Source organism: Asterias amurensis, chromosome 4 (assembly GCF_032118995.1).
Source record: "Asterias amurensis chromosome 4, ASM3211899v1".
Classification (NCBI taxonomy): domain Eukaryota; kingdom Metazoa; phylum Echinodermata; class Asteroidea; order Forcipulatida; family Asteriidae; genus Asterias; species Asterias amurensis.
In genome coordinates, this window is record NC_092651.1 from 25757988 (window position 1) to 25776590 (window position 18603).

General features: G+C 37.5%; 1 protein-coding gene across 1 annotated transcript; it reads left to right on the forward strand.

Moving 5' to 3' along the window:
- The first annotated feature begins 122 nt into the window (after positions 1–122).
- Positions 123–16858, forward strand: LOC139936514 (rab proteins geranylgeranyltransferase component A 2-like). Its single transcript, XM_071931345.1, has 18 exons — positions 123–194; positions 2761–2827; positions 3307–3388; positions 4306–4457; positions 4840–5353; positions 5763–5879; positions 6452–6572; positions 8125–8240; positions 9142–9248; positions 10123–10197; positions 10519–10563; positions 10689–10745; positions 12116–12176; positions 12879–12975; positions 13115–13204; positions 14028–14197; positions 14799–14915; positions 15468–16858. Exons 1-18 carry the CDS (start codon positions 143–145, stop codon positions 15684–15686), a joined length of 2259 nt encoding a protein of 752 aa, XP_071787446.1. The 5' UTR covers positions 123–142; the 3' UTR covers positions 15687–16858.
- Positions 16859–18603: the final 1745 nt, after the last annotated feature.

The following is an 18603-nucleotide window of genomic DNA, read 5'->3' on the forward strand; positions in this document are numbered from 1 at the left end:
ACCAACGTTTTTTGTTGGCATACCGCCCTCTATTGATCACAATTACTTTGTCTGACTATCGAATGGTACATACTGTATCAAGGGATCGGAGTCAAGAGACCAGACTAATTGTTAAAAGGCGTGATTTTTCTAACTTCTGAAAATGGCAGCTCCGGATTTGCCAACAGAATACGACGAAATTGTGCTTGGAACAGGTATATTTTACCTCTTTAACAAATTTTATTTCCACATAAGCAACTTCTCTTTCTGCATGTAGAAAATGAGCAAGCTTTTACTGTTTGAATTCGGTTTAGAATGCATTTAAAAATGTTCTTAGTCATTTTTGGTTTTCTGCGATTGTCAGAAATCAGAAATTAGAAATTTTGACAGACAGGGTGAAAGAGGGCGCTCTTGCGTTTGTACAGTGTGGTTTTTTTTATGTGGCTTTTTAGGTAGTATTTCTTTCTTGGTTTCAGCAGTGTTTCCATATTATTATAATTGAATATCAGAATTTGTAGTTATAATATGCAGTGATGAGATGAGTAAGCAAAGGCAAATCACTTAAAATAATTAAATATAATTAAATTAGATTAGAAAACAATTGCTGTTTTTTGTACTTATATTTTTTTTGTACGTTCTAATCTAGTTTACTACTTTAATTCTTATAATATTTATATTTATAATTAGTAAATAATATTCAATTTTAGTTCAAAAATAATTAAATAATTGTTCACGGTTAGGCGGCTATACTATAGCCGCCTAACCGTGTATACAGACCGTGAGTAAACAGCAGAACTAGAGCTTCTGTCATCAGTTGAACTTACACAGTCTCGCGGTAAACAGGAATCAAATCCAAAGTTGAAGGTCGAAAACATTATGAGGGTCGATAACATATGACCCTTCAATACTACTAATTATTATAATCAGACTATAGGCTAGAGTCTGATTATAATAATTAATAGTATTGAAGGGTCATATGTTATCGACCCTCATAATGTTTACTCACGGTATGTATTTTTGTCAGACTTAATCATGCTGAGAATAAAGTTTCCTGTCGTAGGTTATGCTCAAACATTTATAAAATGATGAATTTTTGGTATAAATCACTAGTGCATTATTATGCCAACAATCTAATGAGTTAAAGAAACATCATCCAACCTCAAAAGTTCAAAACAAAGTTATCATCTGCTAGATTGAGTTTCATTCTCCTTCAGTCACTAGATAGACCACATGATGCGGTTGCTATTTGGGAGTCAATGGCGTGCCAATATGGGAAAAACATTAAAACATTTTAAGTGAAAATGAAAAAAAAAGAATTGGTGGGGGGGGGGGGATTAACTGCAGAATGTAATAAATTCTGGTAAACGTCATAAATAATATAAATTAAAAAGATATTGGTTTCTTTTCTCCTGAAACCAAAGTGTTTCAAGGGGGATGGGGTCTTTTACTGTCATGCCTTGTGAAATATCCGGATTCTTGTCTAGTAGCCAAATATGTCTTAGGACAGAAATGTAATTAAATTTGTTTAATATTAGTTGAATAGGATTTTTTATTTATCTTGCACGCCATACTAGCTTCTGAATATTCAATAAAAAAAACAACCAATGAAAGTGTTGAAAACATTATAGCGCCGCTCAATGTCGTGCATGCATAAGCACTGTAAATGGCAGACTATCTCTCAAAACTTAAACCCAAACTTTTAAGATTTCAACACACGATGAAGTGCAAGTGTCATTGTAAAAAGTTTTGATAAATGATTTAAAAAAAGAATCATTTAGTTTTTGATCATGAACAATTTTCCTGTTTCCTACTGAAAACTTGTGACCACAGGATAGTTAAAAGGTTAACAAAATCTAACAAATTCCCTAGAAAATATAACAGCATTAATCTTTATGGGTTAACTGTTATTCATAAATACCTCGGACAGTTTCGCTATTCCTATTGTTGGAGAGCGCGTCAGGTGGGTGTGTTTAAACCTTTGTTAATGACCGGTAAAAAGTGTTAATTCATGGGCGTGACATGCGACCTTGCACCTGTTCTTATAAGACAGTTTCTTCATTCCTATTGGTCGAGAGCAACAGCTGAAACAGTTGTGCCACATCACGCGATATGCGCGACATGCACAACATTCCCTTATAAGGAGTTGTTTACCCGAGGGGCGGCAGAGGGCTTTACCATTCATAGCTGGAGGGGTGTTGTGTTGAAAGAAATCATTTAACAATTATAATTTTTGCATTTATTTTACTTTACTTTTTGACCAAAAAGTAATGATGTTTTTGACCGAAAAGGTATTTATGAATGGGAATCAAAGTGTGTTGAATCGGTTTTCAACTAGTGGTTTAAACCCGCTGAGGCCTGGTTCTTTATAATTTACCTCGACTTCATCTTGCATCTTGCATTGTTGTACTCTCCCATAAGCATTGCTGCTGTCCTGGAGAGGGTGGGTTGCAATTTCCATTTGTGCTCTGTGCTTGTGCTTGTGCTCTCGGTAAAATTACCAAGAACCAGGCCTCGTTGGGGTTAAACCACTAGTTGATAATTAAACCACTTCACCACACATTGATTCCCTTAGTAATTACTGATGATAAACTTTTTTAAATTTGCAAAATTATTTTTCCAACCAATTTATATAACAGCATTAATCTTTATGGGTTAACTGTTAGTAATTACTGATGATAAACTTTTTGCAAAATTAACTATTGAGTTTTTCCCAGGTCAACTTCAAATTCAATTAAACAGTTTCTTTTATTACAAAAATTTAAAATATTCTTTAATTGACAGGATTGCAGGAGAGTATCCTTGCTGCTGCACTTGCCAGGATTGGTCACCGTGTGCTTCATCTCGACAGGTGAATACTCTTCAATATATATATTATTATTATTTATTTTTTGCAGCCGGAATAAAGAATTTAATTTGTTTTTACCCCAATACACTGGTGTGTATTATAGCAAGACTCTCACTTTCACATAGTCTGGCCTCGTGATTGCTTTTCCTGTCGGTCACCTCTATGGACCCTGGTTCAAATCCCGCCTCGGACCCAAGCTTTGCATGTGGATTTGGTTTGCATTCCTGCATGATTGTGCGTTTTTTTCCTATTTCAGGTTTTCGACTAAATCTAAAACTCAACATTTGTTTGTTTAGTTATTGGTGCTTGCGCTGCTGAATATGTAAAACAAGATAATCAAAATAAACAAAAGAACATAATGAGCTACAATTATTGCACTTATGTTAATTTAAACCCCTAATTTTGACCACAGCCTGTCTTTGAGTCTATTGTTTTAGATTTCTTCATAATTTTGATCTCCATACATTTCCCTCCCAATACAGAAATGATTACTACAGTGGGAGCTGGGCGACCTTCCATCTTCGTAGTCTGTTGGACTGGATTGATAGAAACAAAGCTTTGCAGGTAAGGCAGTGTCCCAATGCTTCCCAATTGGTGGCTATGGCTGTTGCTAAAGGTGTTGCTTCTCGGTGTTGCTATGAACCTCCTATGCTTCAATGCATGTTGGCATGACAATCAATCCATAGCCGCAGCCGCTTATTCGAACACAGTTTTTATTCATGTATTCTCAATCAGGTTTCCTGAGGACCTGAGGGTTTGGCATGATGGTATCTTTCCTCACCTTCTACCTCCAGGACCCTGGTTCAAATCACACTGGTTACACCATGTTTGTGTTCTTAGTCCCTACCTGACGGTGTGGGTTTTCCCTGGAATAACTCTTTTGGGTTTTCCTCCCACATCTAAAACTGAAACTTCCTTGTCTTCTCTCCATGGGGTTCTTGACTATTACAATGATTAATGTAGAGTGTCATGGCCGAGTGGTTAAGAGCATCAAATTCAAGTTCTGGTGCTAAATCGCCAGAGTGTGGGTTACAATCCCGGTCGTGACACTTGTGTCCTTGAGCAAGATACTTTACTGTAATTGCTTCTCTTCACATGGGTACCTGCGAGGGTAAAGGTTGATATTGTGAATGAAAAAGCCTTTGGAGCGATATAAACTGTTGCCCAGGTTGTATACTCCCAAGGGAGCTGAGAAACATTAAAAGGGATGTTATTGGCCAGGGCACTAATGTAAAGCGCATTTACAGTTATTGTGAAATGCGCTATATAAGAGTTATTATTAATTAATTAATTAAGTTCGCTTTTTCTTGGAGTCGTTGGCTTCACAACCAGAATTAATTAAATTAAATGAACTGGACCTTGCCGTCAACTGGCTCACATATTTTCTTAAGAGACTGACATGGCATATAATAACATCATCATCAGCTTTGGCCAGGCCTAGCCTGGAAACCTCATGATTTGTTTGCGTTCTTTACATGTAGGAATCCGACGGGACTGCAAATTCATCCGAAGACCAGCCGACGACGACTTCAGAATCTGATGTTTCCAGTCAGCTGAGGGAGGGAGAACGCTTCTTGGATCTTCCACAAGATGTCCGTACAGTTACAGATCTCGATGTCACCTGTTATGTCAGGTGAGTGAGAAAGGCTCTTTAATTGATTAAACTTACATGCCTGTGAAAGTATTCCTGGCTTGAGTTGACTTGTTAATGTCAGTAAGTCGACTTGGTAAGATAAATGATCAATGTGGTACCCACTGCAAACACGTTATACTCAAACTACTTCTAGCCACCGGGCTAGCTCTGTCATTAAGCGTTTAGTGGTAAGACATCTGCTCCAGCAATGCAAAAGTCTTAGGTTCATATCCCACCTAAGTGATTTGTCTGTAAATTTTGTTGCACATAGCTCAGGAAAGTACTAAGAACTTTTATATTTTAATTCTTTCCTAATTTACTTCTGTAAAGCTACTTGGAACTTTTTAAAGTAATTTTTTTTTGTATTATGTTGGTACACCAGAGATGGAGTGGAACTGCCAAGTCTTGAGAGAGTGATTGTACCCCCTCGTGTGTTGGATGAAGACCAGGTTCCTGAGGCTCAAGGTGCTGAAGGGCAAAACGCTCCTCAGATTGCTCCTGAATCCCCTGGTACTTCAAACCAAGACGAACCCCAGGCAGAGGGTGGGGAACAAGCTGCAACTAATCAGAATCAAGAATCATCTCAGGTGACATCAGCTGACCAATCAGGTTCTGCAGAGGGAGCAGCAGGTGGATTGATACCACCAGGCCAGGACGAAGGTCAAAGTTCAGAACAAGGTCAGGGGTCAAATGAGGCAGCTTCTGGGGCTGTCTCTGGGCAAGAGGCAGCTGAACAAGAGCCAGGGTCACTAGGACAGGAAGCTGAAGGTCAAGGGACAGGAGATCAAAGTTCACCGGCTGAAGGACAAAGAGTAGCAGCAAGTAACAGAACAGAATGGACGTGGGCAAAGATAGACCAGATGTGGAGGAAATTTAACATTGACCTGGCTCCGAAGGTGTGTACTTGTTTCTTTGTTTTGTCTGGTCAATCAAGTTGGAAAGAAGTTGCCAAAAATTGCAAGGCGTGGCATGGCCAAGCGATCAAGTGCACCAAACTCCAGCTGTTAAACCATTTCTTATCTTAAGCAGCCCAGGTAGTAGTTTATGGGCAGGATGAATTGAGAAGAACTGAGAAGTCTCACAAATTCAGAAAAATCTACCCCACGACAGTAGAACATATAGCAAGACAAGTTCTCAAAAAACATAATCTATCCAGCAAGTAGATATACACATGTTGTTACAACAAACAAAATATACACTATTGCCTCGTCCCAAGGAGGGAGGTTTGCCACAAGTTTCTAGAATAGTCTTTCCACTTAGGTTGGAAAAATGCTTTAAAGTAGTATTTTCTTTGATTGAAAACAGTTGATGTTTTGTCGTGGTTCGATGGTGGAGCTATTGGTGACGTCTCGTATCAGTCGCTACGCTGAGTTCAAGGCTGTTAGTAGAATACTCACAGTCATTGATGACAAGCTGGAACAAGTAAGTCAAGAATACCATGAGCTTGGTTGTTTTCCTATTTTACCAACAACTTTCGTTTCTTTAATACAAACCCAAAAATGCTGAGTATTCAGTTGTGTAATAAGGCTTTCTGATTAAAATTACAATTTCTTTCAGGGTCATTACCATAGTTTAACCCTACCTTAAAGGCAGTGGACACTATTGGTAATAACTCAAAATAATTATTAGCACAAAACTTTACTTGGTAACGAGTAATGGGGAGAGGTTGATAGTAAAAAACATCTCCCTCTGAAGTGACGTAGTTTTCGAGAAAGAAGTAATTTTCTTCAATTCGATTTTGAGACCTCAAACTTCAACGACCAATTGAGCTCAAATTTGCACAGGTTTGTTATTTTAGGCATATGTTGAGTTACAGCAAGTGGGTAGTCTGGTCTTTGACAATTACCAAAAGTGTCCAGTGTCTTTAAATCTCTGAATGTACAGCACTTATCAAACACCGGTGTATCAAACATCGGTGTAAGGCACAACTTCGTATTAGTTCTTTATCCCTGATGCATTTTTTTCATCTATACATTTTTTTGACAAATCAACAGGTTCCCTGCTCTCGTGCGGACGTGTTTAGCAGCAAGTACGTGAGTGTCTTGGAGAAGCGCATGTTGATGCGTGTGATTGAATTCAGTATGAACTACCAGGACAGACTGGATGAGTACGAAGGTAGGAGATCAACCAATAATCAAATGTAATCTGTTTTAAAGGGAAGGTACACTATTGGTAATTACTCAAAACAAATATAACTTAAAAACTGACTTGGTAATAAGCAATGGAGAGATGTTGGTAGTATAAAACATTTCTCCCTCTGAAGTAACGTAGTTTTTGAGAAAGAGGTTATTTCTCACTAAAATAATGAAAGACTTCTAGCTAGAAGTCTTTTATTCCTATCTGAAAACACACAAATTCGTCCAACAAGGGTGTTTTTTCGTCATCATTTTCTCGCAACTCTAATGACCAATTGAGCTCAAATTTTCACAGGCTTGTTATTTTATGCTTGATGGGATACACCAAGGGAGAACACTTGTCTTTGACAATTACCAGACGTGTACCTTCCCTTTAAGTTCATTTTGATCAAAGAGTGCCAAGTCCAGCAGCTTAGGTCTGACCCTAAAGTTGACAGATTTGTAATGGCCTGTTGTTTCCGACCCAAGCAGAGTGTTTCTCAAAGGTTGAGCGGTTCATTACAATGATGTGCAAATATTTGCCTCATTTTGCCTCAACGAGGGTGTTGTTTGGGAGCATGATGTCATTTGCAAGGCGTCTTCTCAGTTCGTTTTGGTTAAAGTCCAAGGACTAGAAACTCCTACTCTTGGTAACACCAGAGCTGCCAATTCAGGATGTTTCCTGAAATAAAGAATTATTTACACGGTCTGATTAGCAAATTCGAAAAATCTCCACATCTCCCTGATTGCAAATATGCAAAGTTGGCAGCTCTGTAAGGGAGCGTCTCAAAAGTCAGAACGGTAGGAACGTTCTTTTTGGATCGCAAGAGTATCCCCGCCGCTTATGTCTGTTCCACAGGACCGGTCTTTTGGAACGCTCCGCGTATACTTTGTCATGATGTTGCGATCCTGCGGGCCATATGCCCGCAGGAACGTTCTTTTGCGCTAGGAACGTGCCCGACTTTTGAGACGCTCCCTAACACTGGTGTTCGGGGTTGGCTTGTAATTTCCATCTTTGCCTTCTACCTCTTGAGTTCGATAGAGCACTCTTTGGATTGTGGGTTCACCCCCTTACCTGATGGCATGGGTTTTTCCCAGAATAAGTCTCTGGCGTTTTCCTCTCACATCTACAACTGAAACATTCTTCAAAGTTGTCTTCTCATCATGGGGTTCTTGGCTGGTATAGTGATTAAGTTTGCTTTTCTGAGGATCCTTGGCTTCACAACCTGCCGTCGATTTCACAAAACTCTTCCTAATTTAAGACTAATCTTAGGACTTAGGACGAGTCCCAACCCTGCACTGTAGAATGCAGACCTTAAGATTAATCCTAAGTTAGGACGAGTTACTCGTCCTAACTCAAGATAAGACGAATCCTAACTCTTTGTGAAAACGACGGCAGAGTGAATAAAAAAAATAAAAAAATTTCATTCAGTTGACCAACAATTTGAAACTGTTTAATTGCACTGGTTATATATGGTGGCACAACTTGGCTTCGAACTATACTGTGTACATGTTTGCACTTATGGTATTGGTGTGATGTTTTTCATCTACAGAATATCGTGAGCGTCCTTTTGAAGAATTCCTGAAATCGAGGAAGCTGACCCCAACACTTCAGCATTTTGTGATGCATTCTATCGCCATGGTGAATGCAAACACGCCAACAGAGGAGGTAAATTATTAATCGAAAGCTGTAGACATGTCCTTTCTTGTCGTTTCATTTCGTAGTTTAGAATGTAACTTTTTTCCTTTAAATATGTATGGTTTGTTTTCTAATTTGTCCCTTTGTCAGATATATTGAGAAATTATATCAATTTTTATACTAATGATTGTTCACAATGAACATTTAAAATATTATGTCATTCGAATATACTAACAACATTTTGTCCATCTTATAATTTGCGGAGACCTCATTTCCTCTTTACAATGTGAACAAATTTATTACATATTTCTAAACAAATGTTTTTTTCTTAATTTTGTCTTGGCATACACATTTGACTGCATTCTATTACTGCGTTTGTATGTAAACGTTCATCTTGATACATGTGGGCTAACACTTTGTTTTTTGTGAGAATTTGTAAGCATAATTTTCACTTGATTTGTGTATCCACTCAATTTATAGTGTGTGCTTTAGTCGTACATGTTATGTTTTATCTCTCACTTTTTAATGTTCCACCCTTTTTTCAACCCTATCTGAGAATATTTTTCTCAATCCTATTTAAAATTGCATTTTAATAAAACATGAATGTTATTAATGATAATAAATATCAACTTGTTATCAACTTGTTATGCTGAAGTTGAATTGTATTGATTATTTGAATTATGTAATTGATATGTTGTTTTGAAATGTTGATATTTTTATGTTACGCAATTGTTCTTTTGTATTGCACCATGAGAGTTAAGACTTACTGGTACACTATAAGTGCTCATATTATTTATTCATTATTTGTTTATTTTTTTGTAAAAGGGAAAATTGAAAGTTTTATTCACAATTTGTTCACCATTTGTAATGGTATAATTTTATTTAATTTTTATGAAACAAAAATTTCATGTCGTTGAATATCCTTTTTTAGGCTCTCAAGGCAACGCAAATCTTCCTGCGATCACTAGGTCGCTATGGCAACACAGCCTTCCTCTGGACTCTTTATGGCAGCGGTGAACTCCCCCAGTGTTTCTGCAGGTAGAAATTGACATAGTTGCTAATGTAGAAAGGGAAACAAATAAATACACAATAAATAAATATATTAATTTCCAAGCTATTGAACAAGAGTAGACAAAGCATCTTTTACTTGTCTACTTGGGTTGTTCATTGAAGATATTATACTGGATGGTAAAGCTGACAAAATAATCACAGACAGTCTTTATGGTTTGTTTATGCATTTATATGAAATAACAAACCTTGGCCTTAATCAGGGCCCAATTTCAGGACTCTGCTTACCGTAAGCACAGAATCGGCGCTTACGGAAGCAGGGAATTGTGCACTTACGGCAATTGTATTTCACGGGTAAGCGTCGAACTTTGGCTTCTGCCTGTGCGTACTCTCGCGTTAATAGGCATTCTACGCTTACAAGGCTAGCGCAGAAATTCGGCGCTTGCACGTAAGCGGGGAATCATGATCGTAAGGGCAGAATTCGGCGGGTAAGCAGAGCCATGAAATTGGGCCCCGTTGAGTTGAGTCACTTTCTGAATGAGCAGGTTCCACTGCAAAAAAGGTAATTTTCAAAGTGAACAATTGAACATTACTTTCCAGTGTTAAAACTACTACACAGGGAGGATTTTGTTCAATAAAAAAAAATTTAAAAAAAAGACCTGTTGAATATCAAAATAAACTTACCCACAAACTCGAAAGATTAATGAGATAAATCTTCTAATCTTGTCTTTGTGCTTGTTCAAACAAAACAGTTACATGATAAATTGGTTCAAAGTTTCTCTCATTATAGGCTCTATTTAGTTCATGTAATGTAAATTGTGGTCAAGTACAAAATGTTTAAGTTACAACCCCTTTAGTCTTTTGGAATTTGATCAATATTTCCAACCTTGCTTTCTCTTTTCAGGCTCTGCGCTGTTTTTGCTGGAATCTATATGCTAAGAACAAATGTAAAGAAACTCATCGTCGACGACAATAATCTGTAAGTTCTGCTTCTACATGTGCGTCAATTACTTTAATGTTTTAGATTAATACAGAAACAGCCAATATTATTCATTGTATGGCAAGTAGATCCATGTTTCTTGATTAGAGGATTGTAGTTCACATGGCTTTCATTAACACCGTAGAGCTCAAATTTTTCCTTAATCCAATTGCCCAACTGAACGATTTTGTGGGGCAGCAGCCCATTGCTTATCACAGGGTCAGGTATTCAAATCTTCTCTTACTCGTAATAAACATTCATTATTTGCGCACTATTTCATTAACTCATTTGATTGCAATTTGTTTGACTTCTCTTCATTAGGTGCAAGGGTGCAATAGACTCTGATGGTAGGAGACTAACTTGCAAGTAAGTAACCCCCCCCCCCAAAAAAAAAAAAAAAAAAGGAAAAAAAAGAGAAAAAATTGTTTCATTTATTTACAGACCTTACTTTGGGAGATGAAATCTTATATTGATACTTTTTGTTTTTGTAGCAATTTGATTATGGAGACTAGTTACGCACCGCCACAGGCCGTAAATATAGGATCCGGGTAAGTCACCCTCTACTTTAATTTTTCCCTTTTACATTTGCTTTCCATAGCCTTGTCAAGTGAGTTGAACAACCATTTGAAACCATTCACTGCGCACAGGCTGTAGATGAGGGCACAACTGGGCATTGAACTAAGTGGGTTATTATGTGTACTGTGAAGATGCAATAGACCCTTCCCATGAAATATGTAAATTGCACATAGCGCGTGCGCACTAACGTTTTGGTTGGCAAAATGAGGGAACATCGCGCTGTTTTGTACACAGCTAATGGGTGTATGACGCAGACGCGATTGCGCGTCTGCTTAGTGCACAACTCTATGGCACTTGCCATCCAACAGGGTCTGTACCCATGCGTGAATGTGATTAGCATATTTCATGGGAAGGGTCCATTGCCACATGATATCATATTGCAGGCTGGCATGGTTCATCCATAGAGCTTGCTCTTTGGTTTGTCCATCGTTCATAACCTCTGTGGATGATATTAAATGGTCAGGCAGTAGGAGGGTTGACTTTGTACTGTACATGCTTTCACCACATGATGTCATCTTGCAGGCTGGCATGGTTTTTCATTTAAAACCACAGTGGATGATATTGAATGACCAGACAGTAAAATGGTCAAGTTATTTAAATTTTCATGAATTTTCCCCGTCATTTTTAAGATGCCTTTATTTTTTTTTACTCGTTTAAGGTAACATATTTTACGTGTGTGTCTTTAAAATCTAACTATGAATTTATTTCTTGGCTTTCCTGTTTATAAGATATGACTCAGTGACTGTTATTGAACAAATGTATTTTAACCCTCTTTGTTAATTGTTTTGCCCCCTCATCTTCTTTGTTATTCTTGCTTTCGTATTTGTATGTGATCATCATTGCATACTCATCATTGCATACATGTGTATACTCATCATTGCATCATTGATCATCATTGCATACATGTGTGTTTTGAATTTGTATTCCTCAAAAATTATGTGGAGTATTTTAAGTAAAATTTATGATTTTGTATGGCTTTCTATCTTAAAGTATTTTACATGTATGTTACTTTGCATCATATGAAATTGCCGTTCTTAAATATATAAATATAGTAATGAAATGTTAATTGTAACTTTGATAGGGTAGTCAGGCCTACCAGTACTGTAGATGTTTACTCATTATTATGTTGAGATTTTTAAACTTTTGAAGCCAACCCTGCTAAATGCAACAACATGCACAAGTTGATCAACACTTTTTTAATTTTTTGCACTTTGCAGTCAGCTCAAATCCCATACCTTGATGCATATATTGCATTTCACAACCAAGTGAATTTTCCTAATGAAAAACTTTATTTAATAGAAAATGTCACTAATTAAGCAACTATTTTTTAACCGCCCCTCAGGACCATTTCCAGAGGTATACTTCTAACAGACAGACCACTCAAGAACTCGGACAATGAAGAGGTATAGTATCAAATTTATAAACCTTTCTCAAAAATTGTCAAATTTGTACACAAATTCTGGAAACTGTCAGGACTCCCTTTTTCATTTTGCATAATAATGAAATTGTATTGATAGTAAACCCACAAAAAAATGCACAAAGAAGTAGTATTGGGTTTATGAACAAAGACAAACTGACTAGAGCTGGATTTTTATCTATGACCTCAAGGTTATCATGCCGGGGCTCTGCCAACTGAGCTTCCCAGCCCTACCAAATATACTGACAAAATAAGAAGACTACTAATATTATTATTATCATTATTATTATTATAGGGCCAGGTAGCTCAGTTGTTATAGACCGTATTGAATATGACGTCACGTGGCTCAAATATCTGACCTACAAGATAGCGTCTGTGCATGTGCGTGCATATGTGCGTGCATGTGCCGTAAAAATCAAACCTGGAATGTTTCGTGCTGCGTGCTTCAATGATATACGCGTTTGGATGTGCATACTGTTTGCCCTACAAGATGGCGACTTTTCATAGCAAAAAGGGGTTATTCAATACGGTCTATAGCGCTGGTACGTTAATCTGGTGATCGTCGATTCAAATCCCACTCTAGTTAATTTTGTCTTTGGTCAACTCAAAATTAAATAAAATTTACCCCACTCAGTTTCCCTTGTTGCTTATTATTTGCTAATTGTTATTTTTCTCAAACTACTTTCAGATAACTTTATTAACTGTGCCTCCAACCTCAGAACAGAACAGTCCAATCCGTGTTCTCGAGCTTGGGCATGGATCATGTGCCTGCCCAAGAGACATGTGTGAGTAGTCATAAATTTTTTTCGCCACATTTTTCCCTTCAAAATATTGGTTATGTGGTTAAAAATCTAACTGAATTTAAAAAAGACAGCTAAGTTTGAAGTTGTGTTTGATTTTGGTTTGTTGTTGTTTATTGTTTAGTTGTTGTCCACTTGACATCTACCGGGACAGGTCAAGCCAAGAATGACCTCCAGTATGCTTTGGAGAAGCTTTTCCAACCACTTAATAAAGGTGAGTGTCCGAAACGCTACAGGGACGCTGCGCACGTTTTTATGCACAAAAGAAAGTTATTCAATGATTTTAATAACTTTGGTCTTTGTTAGGGCACTTTTTGAGAGTGTACAGTTTCTATGCAATGGATCTATAGATCAATCTATTAGGCTATTCCATACAGCTGTTTAGTAAGAAAACACTGCTTAAACAATCCTGCTAAGCAAAAATGATTCGGATACCAGTCAGAGATGGTACTTGAGAAATGGTTTTCAGTTCGGTAGCCTTATTCTGGTAATCATAATTTTGTTGTTCTTACCAACTTGTTCTGCTGCTCGAGTAGCTCTCTAGAATTGGTCCCAGGGTCTAGTACAGTAACAGGTGCTAGCATTACTATACATGTAATATATTTGGTTTGTGGTAACACCTCGTGTGTATCTACTTGTCAGGTAGATTTTGTTCCTTAGAGAACTGTCTTGCTTTATACTCTTCTATCGCGGTGTAGATTTTCAGAATTTGGGAGACTTCTCAGTTTCGAAAAAGAATTTACCTGCTTTCTAACTACTACATGGGTGGTACTAGTAGTACATGTAGTTCTGGCCGATTTTCTTCTTTCAGCAGGACAATTCTTTTCAGAAATGAGAGAAGTAGCCAGAATTCCGATAGTAGAATATAAAGCAAAACGGTTCTCTAAGAACAAAGTCTACCTGGCAAGTAGATACACTTATGTTTTTTTTAACCACAAACCAAATAAATATTGATACTTCCAAATGCAATGCCTGAAGTCCTTCATAGCATTACAATGCTATATTTTATGTTAAGTTTTTCTGTTTTATGTGCACAGAGGATTCTGACCCAGAGAGTGTCAAGCCCAAAGTGTTATGGTCGTTATTCTTCAGTCAGGTTGACACCTCGGTTTGTGATGACGAAGCACTAGCTGCTGGACTTCCTAGCAACGTGCTTGTTACTGCCGGCCCAGGGACAGCTGTAGGATTCGAACATGCTGTTGCACAGGTACGATTACTTTCTAGAAGCCTTGGGAAATATTAAAACTTATTCAAATGAATCGTACGACTTGAGAACTTAATGGTCTGGAGGTGCCCTGTCCCTGGTTTTTCTCTACTCAGCCGAACAGTCTCTTAGTGGTTCCCTTGCCTTGTAAAATCATGTCAGAAGTAGAGTGACTAGGGCATAGAGTTATATATAAGAACTAGAGGGCGCACGGGTGATGCTTCGTGCACAAACGCGACGGGACCGTAAGGAGACGCGCGCGCCATTCTGTACGCGCGTTGAATATGAAACACACGTTGGAGTTTAAGTTTATTAAACGCTACGCGATGCTGTTTTGTTCAACTTACAAAATGGCCGCACAAACACACGCTGTGGGATGCCAGTTTTGTCAACTTACAAAATGGCCGCCTGCATGCATGCCGGGGCGCGTATATAGGCCAGTGCGCCCTCTAGTTCTTATATATAACTCTATGGACTAGGGAGATTAAATGATGTACAAAATAATGTTAATATAATTGTGACTATAGTTCTTTTATATTTATTGAAATAACCAATTTTATTAATTTTTTTACCTTGAATCATTTGAACTTCAAATAATTTTTAGGCAAAGAGACTCTTTGAGAAAATCTGTCCAGGAGAAGACTTTCTACCGGCTGCTCCTGAACCTGAAGACATTGTATTTGAAGATCATTCTAAAGACAACCCTGGGGAGCATAAAGAGGTAAGAGTTGTGCCTCTTTTCACTTCATTTGGCCAGAATCTTACAGACAGTCCAAATAAGATCAAACTTTGTGTGTGATGCAAATAAATTTGCAGTTGAAAGCGCCCTCTTGTGGTCAGAAGTACTGCCAAAGGATTGGATGAACATACCTATTTAGTATGATGATGTCGTATGCTATGTAGATCTCTTTTTAAAGTCCGTAAGCCAGTTTACGGCTAGGTCCTCAGCCAGTTGAAGGGCTTTGATGCCACCATCAAGGTGAGAGAGTGGGCAGTCGTATATCATGTGGCGCATCGTCTGTGGTTCTCGTGAAAAAGCTGGTGGACTAGCTAAACTTAAAATGATACTCAAGAAGAGTATGGTTGGCTAGTATGGTGTTGAAAGCATCCCAATTTAACACAAAGTATGGACCAGTGAAAAAGCATTTCGTCTTTTGAAATTACAAGCTGCACTGGTCCTGCTGGCTAGTCACTGAAAACCTTAACGACAAACCCTGAATACTCGATCAAAAAAATGAAACTGATTTGTAACACTAATCCTGATCTCTTCCAGGTTGGGTTTGAGGCAAATCCCTCCTCCAATGATGATGCTAAGAAACCAGAAGCAGTTGAGACTGAGACTGAGGAGGGGTGCTCCTCTAAGATGCAAGAGCAAGACAAGGATGAGAAACAAGATGCCACACCCTCGGAAGATGCCACAGCCTCGGAAGATGCGTCAAAGCTTTCCGAGAACCAGGACAGACCTGGAGACAATGCCATTTCAGATGTGTAAGGAGGTAAAGGCCTCAAGAGGTCAAGCTTCATCCAAGTTTTCCACATTTTGTTCTTTTGTTATAAACCAAAGATTATTTTCTTTTGTCCACAATTATTTGTTTACATTTTTTATACTTTTGAATTGGGTCGGTGATGGTCACCTTCAACTCTTTGAATTGAAAATTCAAATTATATATTTTTTATTTACGCCACTCGGACAAAATAGCTAATTTAATTCTTTGCTGAAAATCGCAACTATTTTGCAACATCGCAATTAATCAAAAAGTTTGTTATTCCGTTGAACAGCTTTATTTGTCCCAGGTTGCGAAGGGGCAAATGAAACTGACTCCAGAAATGATGTGCAATAAACTTGAAGTCAACTCTGCTTAAAGTAACATAATCTTGCCTTTTGACGATGAACATTTGGCCGACCAATGTAATGATCCCAAAAGGTTTCAGCCGATTTTAAACTTTTAAAGACATTTAAGCACAAGCAAGCCTATCAGGGCGATTTGCACTATTTCAACCAATATGCAAAACTCTTTCATTAACAACTTTTTTTTTTACAGCTTTATCATCAAAATCCCTAAAAATAATGTAATAAAACCATTTGTAGAAGTTCCTAAATTCACAGTAAAATTGTTCTGATAACCTTGAATCATTCAGCATGTTTCAGCTAAACTTGCAATAAGTTGGGTCAAGAATAACCCACAATTTTTAAAAATCCTGAGAAGAACCCAAGGTTTAAAAAGGGGCTGTTTAGGGAGGCATATCCTGTTACAGATTATTCTTGATTTTATTTGGCAATCTACTGGTGACCAAACATTTTGTTAGGTTTATTTGCAACAGTTATCATCGTATATTATGGTTTGGTTTGAATTAATTTTTTTTCTTCATCTGATCAATATGGGTTCTTTGATTTTTGTTGAGATACAGTCGATGGGAAGTGGATTTGTTAAAAATGTAAATAATATTTAATGGCAACAATCGTGACGATACCACCTTGGTATTGTCTGCGAGGCTACATGTACTTTGGATTTTTCTATTTATTTACTGATATTGCTTGTTTTATCTTAATTACAATAATATTTAACTGTAAAATACTTTTTATTAACAAAATTTATTTGACCAAAATTATTATATTGACATTCCATCAGTATTTGTAAGGAAAAAGTCATAAAAGTCAAAATTTTTAAATGATACCTAAGGGAAATATTTTTGACCCACAAGTTTTCAGGAAGTATGCCAAAGTTTTTGAGTTGTCATACTTTTTTTAGATTTTTAATATTTTTTTGCAAACTACACATTGTCCAATATTCTACAGTCTCCTTTGGATTGGGGTTCACTTTCATAAAGCAGCCTTTTTTTTTAATCATTGCTTAAAAATTGTTTTGCTAAGCAAAAACTAGCAGTGGACCACTTGTAAAGCAATATATTTATTTAGTACCTTAGCCGGTAACCTGTTTCTGCTAAGCGATTTTTGTGCCTAACAATTCATCCGTTTCATGAACATGATGGATTTGAGTTACATTGTCATGGTAGCTTCTTCTGCAGCACTAGGGTTGCCGAGAAGTATGAATTGTGTAATGGTAGCAATTCAAAAACAGGCTATGAATATTTCCAGTGTGGATATTATCCACCTGAAAGTCGTTCGCAAGAACCTATAAAGAATCGTATTAAGGAAGAATTCTGCTGTTTTTGTTAAGCAGAGATTTCACAGTCTTAAAAAATTCTTTAACAAAATATTCTTTTTGTTAGAATCAGCAAGGGAAGACCTGTATAATTTAGTCTTACTGCATCAATCATTTGATTGACTTTTCTATACTTCTTTCGTGCTCCTTTCAAAGACAGCTTCCCTGAGCTGCTTTGCAATTGTTCCAAATACCGAAGTGTTACAGATGGTGTCCTCAAACCTGCTCATGACTTCTTCCCTTGACCATACACATACTTTGAGCAACATCGACACTTCATTGGTGCACCAAACCTAGCCATGAACATGGGACTGCAGTCTACCCTTTTCGTTCATTTTGTTCTTACTTTTTTCTTTGAGATTGGTAAGCCAACCAGATTAAGTTCCAGATTTCATTCTAAGCAAATATTTGTGCTTAACAGCTGTATGGAACTGGGCCCTGGTAGCTGCTAGAGCTTGAATACCTCTCTTCCTCATCCTCGCTGTATGAATCAGGCTCTTCCTGTACTGGAGCTGGTGCAGGTGTCGTTTCAAGGCTCTCACTCTCAGTCTTCTGGAAAGCTTCAACTTCGGTGCTTTGACTAGCTCACACTGAGTACCTCTTGAATATTCTTTGTGTCGAAGTGACTGAACACCTGAAAACATTTATGTACTGTTAGTTTACTAGGAAAGACTTAACTGTCTTATGCACTAGTGCACGCTCGCTTGTCACTCCCATGTTTAAACACTTCGTACTGTTGACCAATATAAATAAATAAACTGTCTTAGAAACTTCTTTTAAAAAAAAATGTTTTATCACAGAAAACATACCTTTATGTTTTACATAAAATCGCTTGGGATTTGTCTGTGTATGCTTCGACCAGTGAAAAGCTGTCTTTCTAGAAGATATTGGAGGGAAGTACATGTATGAGTCTTTGACAACATTCAGTTGGATGGTGATAATCAGTGTGACGATCTTGAATGTCCGCTGCGACGAAGTGACTGAACACCTGAAAACATTTATGTACTGTAAATTCAATAGGAAAGACTGTTTTATAAGCACCTGTGCACGCTCGCGTGTCGCTCCCATGTTTAAACACTTCATACTCTTGACCAATATAAATACATAAACTGTCTTAGAAACAAACTGTCTTCTTTAAACAAAAAAAGTTTCATCACAGAAAACATACCTTTATGTTGTACAGAAAATCGCTCGGGATTTGTCTGTGTATGCTTCGACCGGTGAAAAGCTGTCTTTCTTGTAGTA

Coding starts and splice junctions, on each gene's coding strand:
- LOC139936514 (XM_071931345.1), top strand. CDS start 143: ATGGCAGCTCCGGATTTGCCAACAGAATACGACGAAATTGTGCTTGGA. Junction 6,573..8,124: donor CAGACTGGATGAGTACGAAG/GTAGGAGATCAA, acceptor TTTCATCTACAG/AATATCGTGAGCGTCCTTTT. Junction 14,916..15,467: donor ACCCTGGGGAGCATAAAGAG/GTAAGAGTTGTG, acceptor GATCTCTTCCAG/GTTGGGTTTGAGGCAAATCC.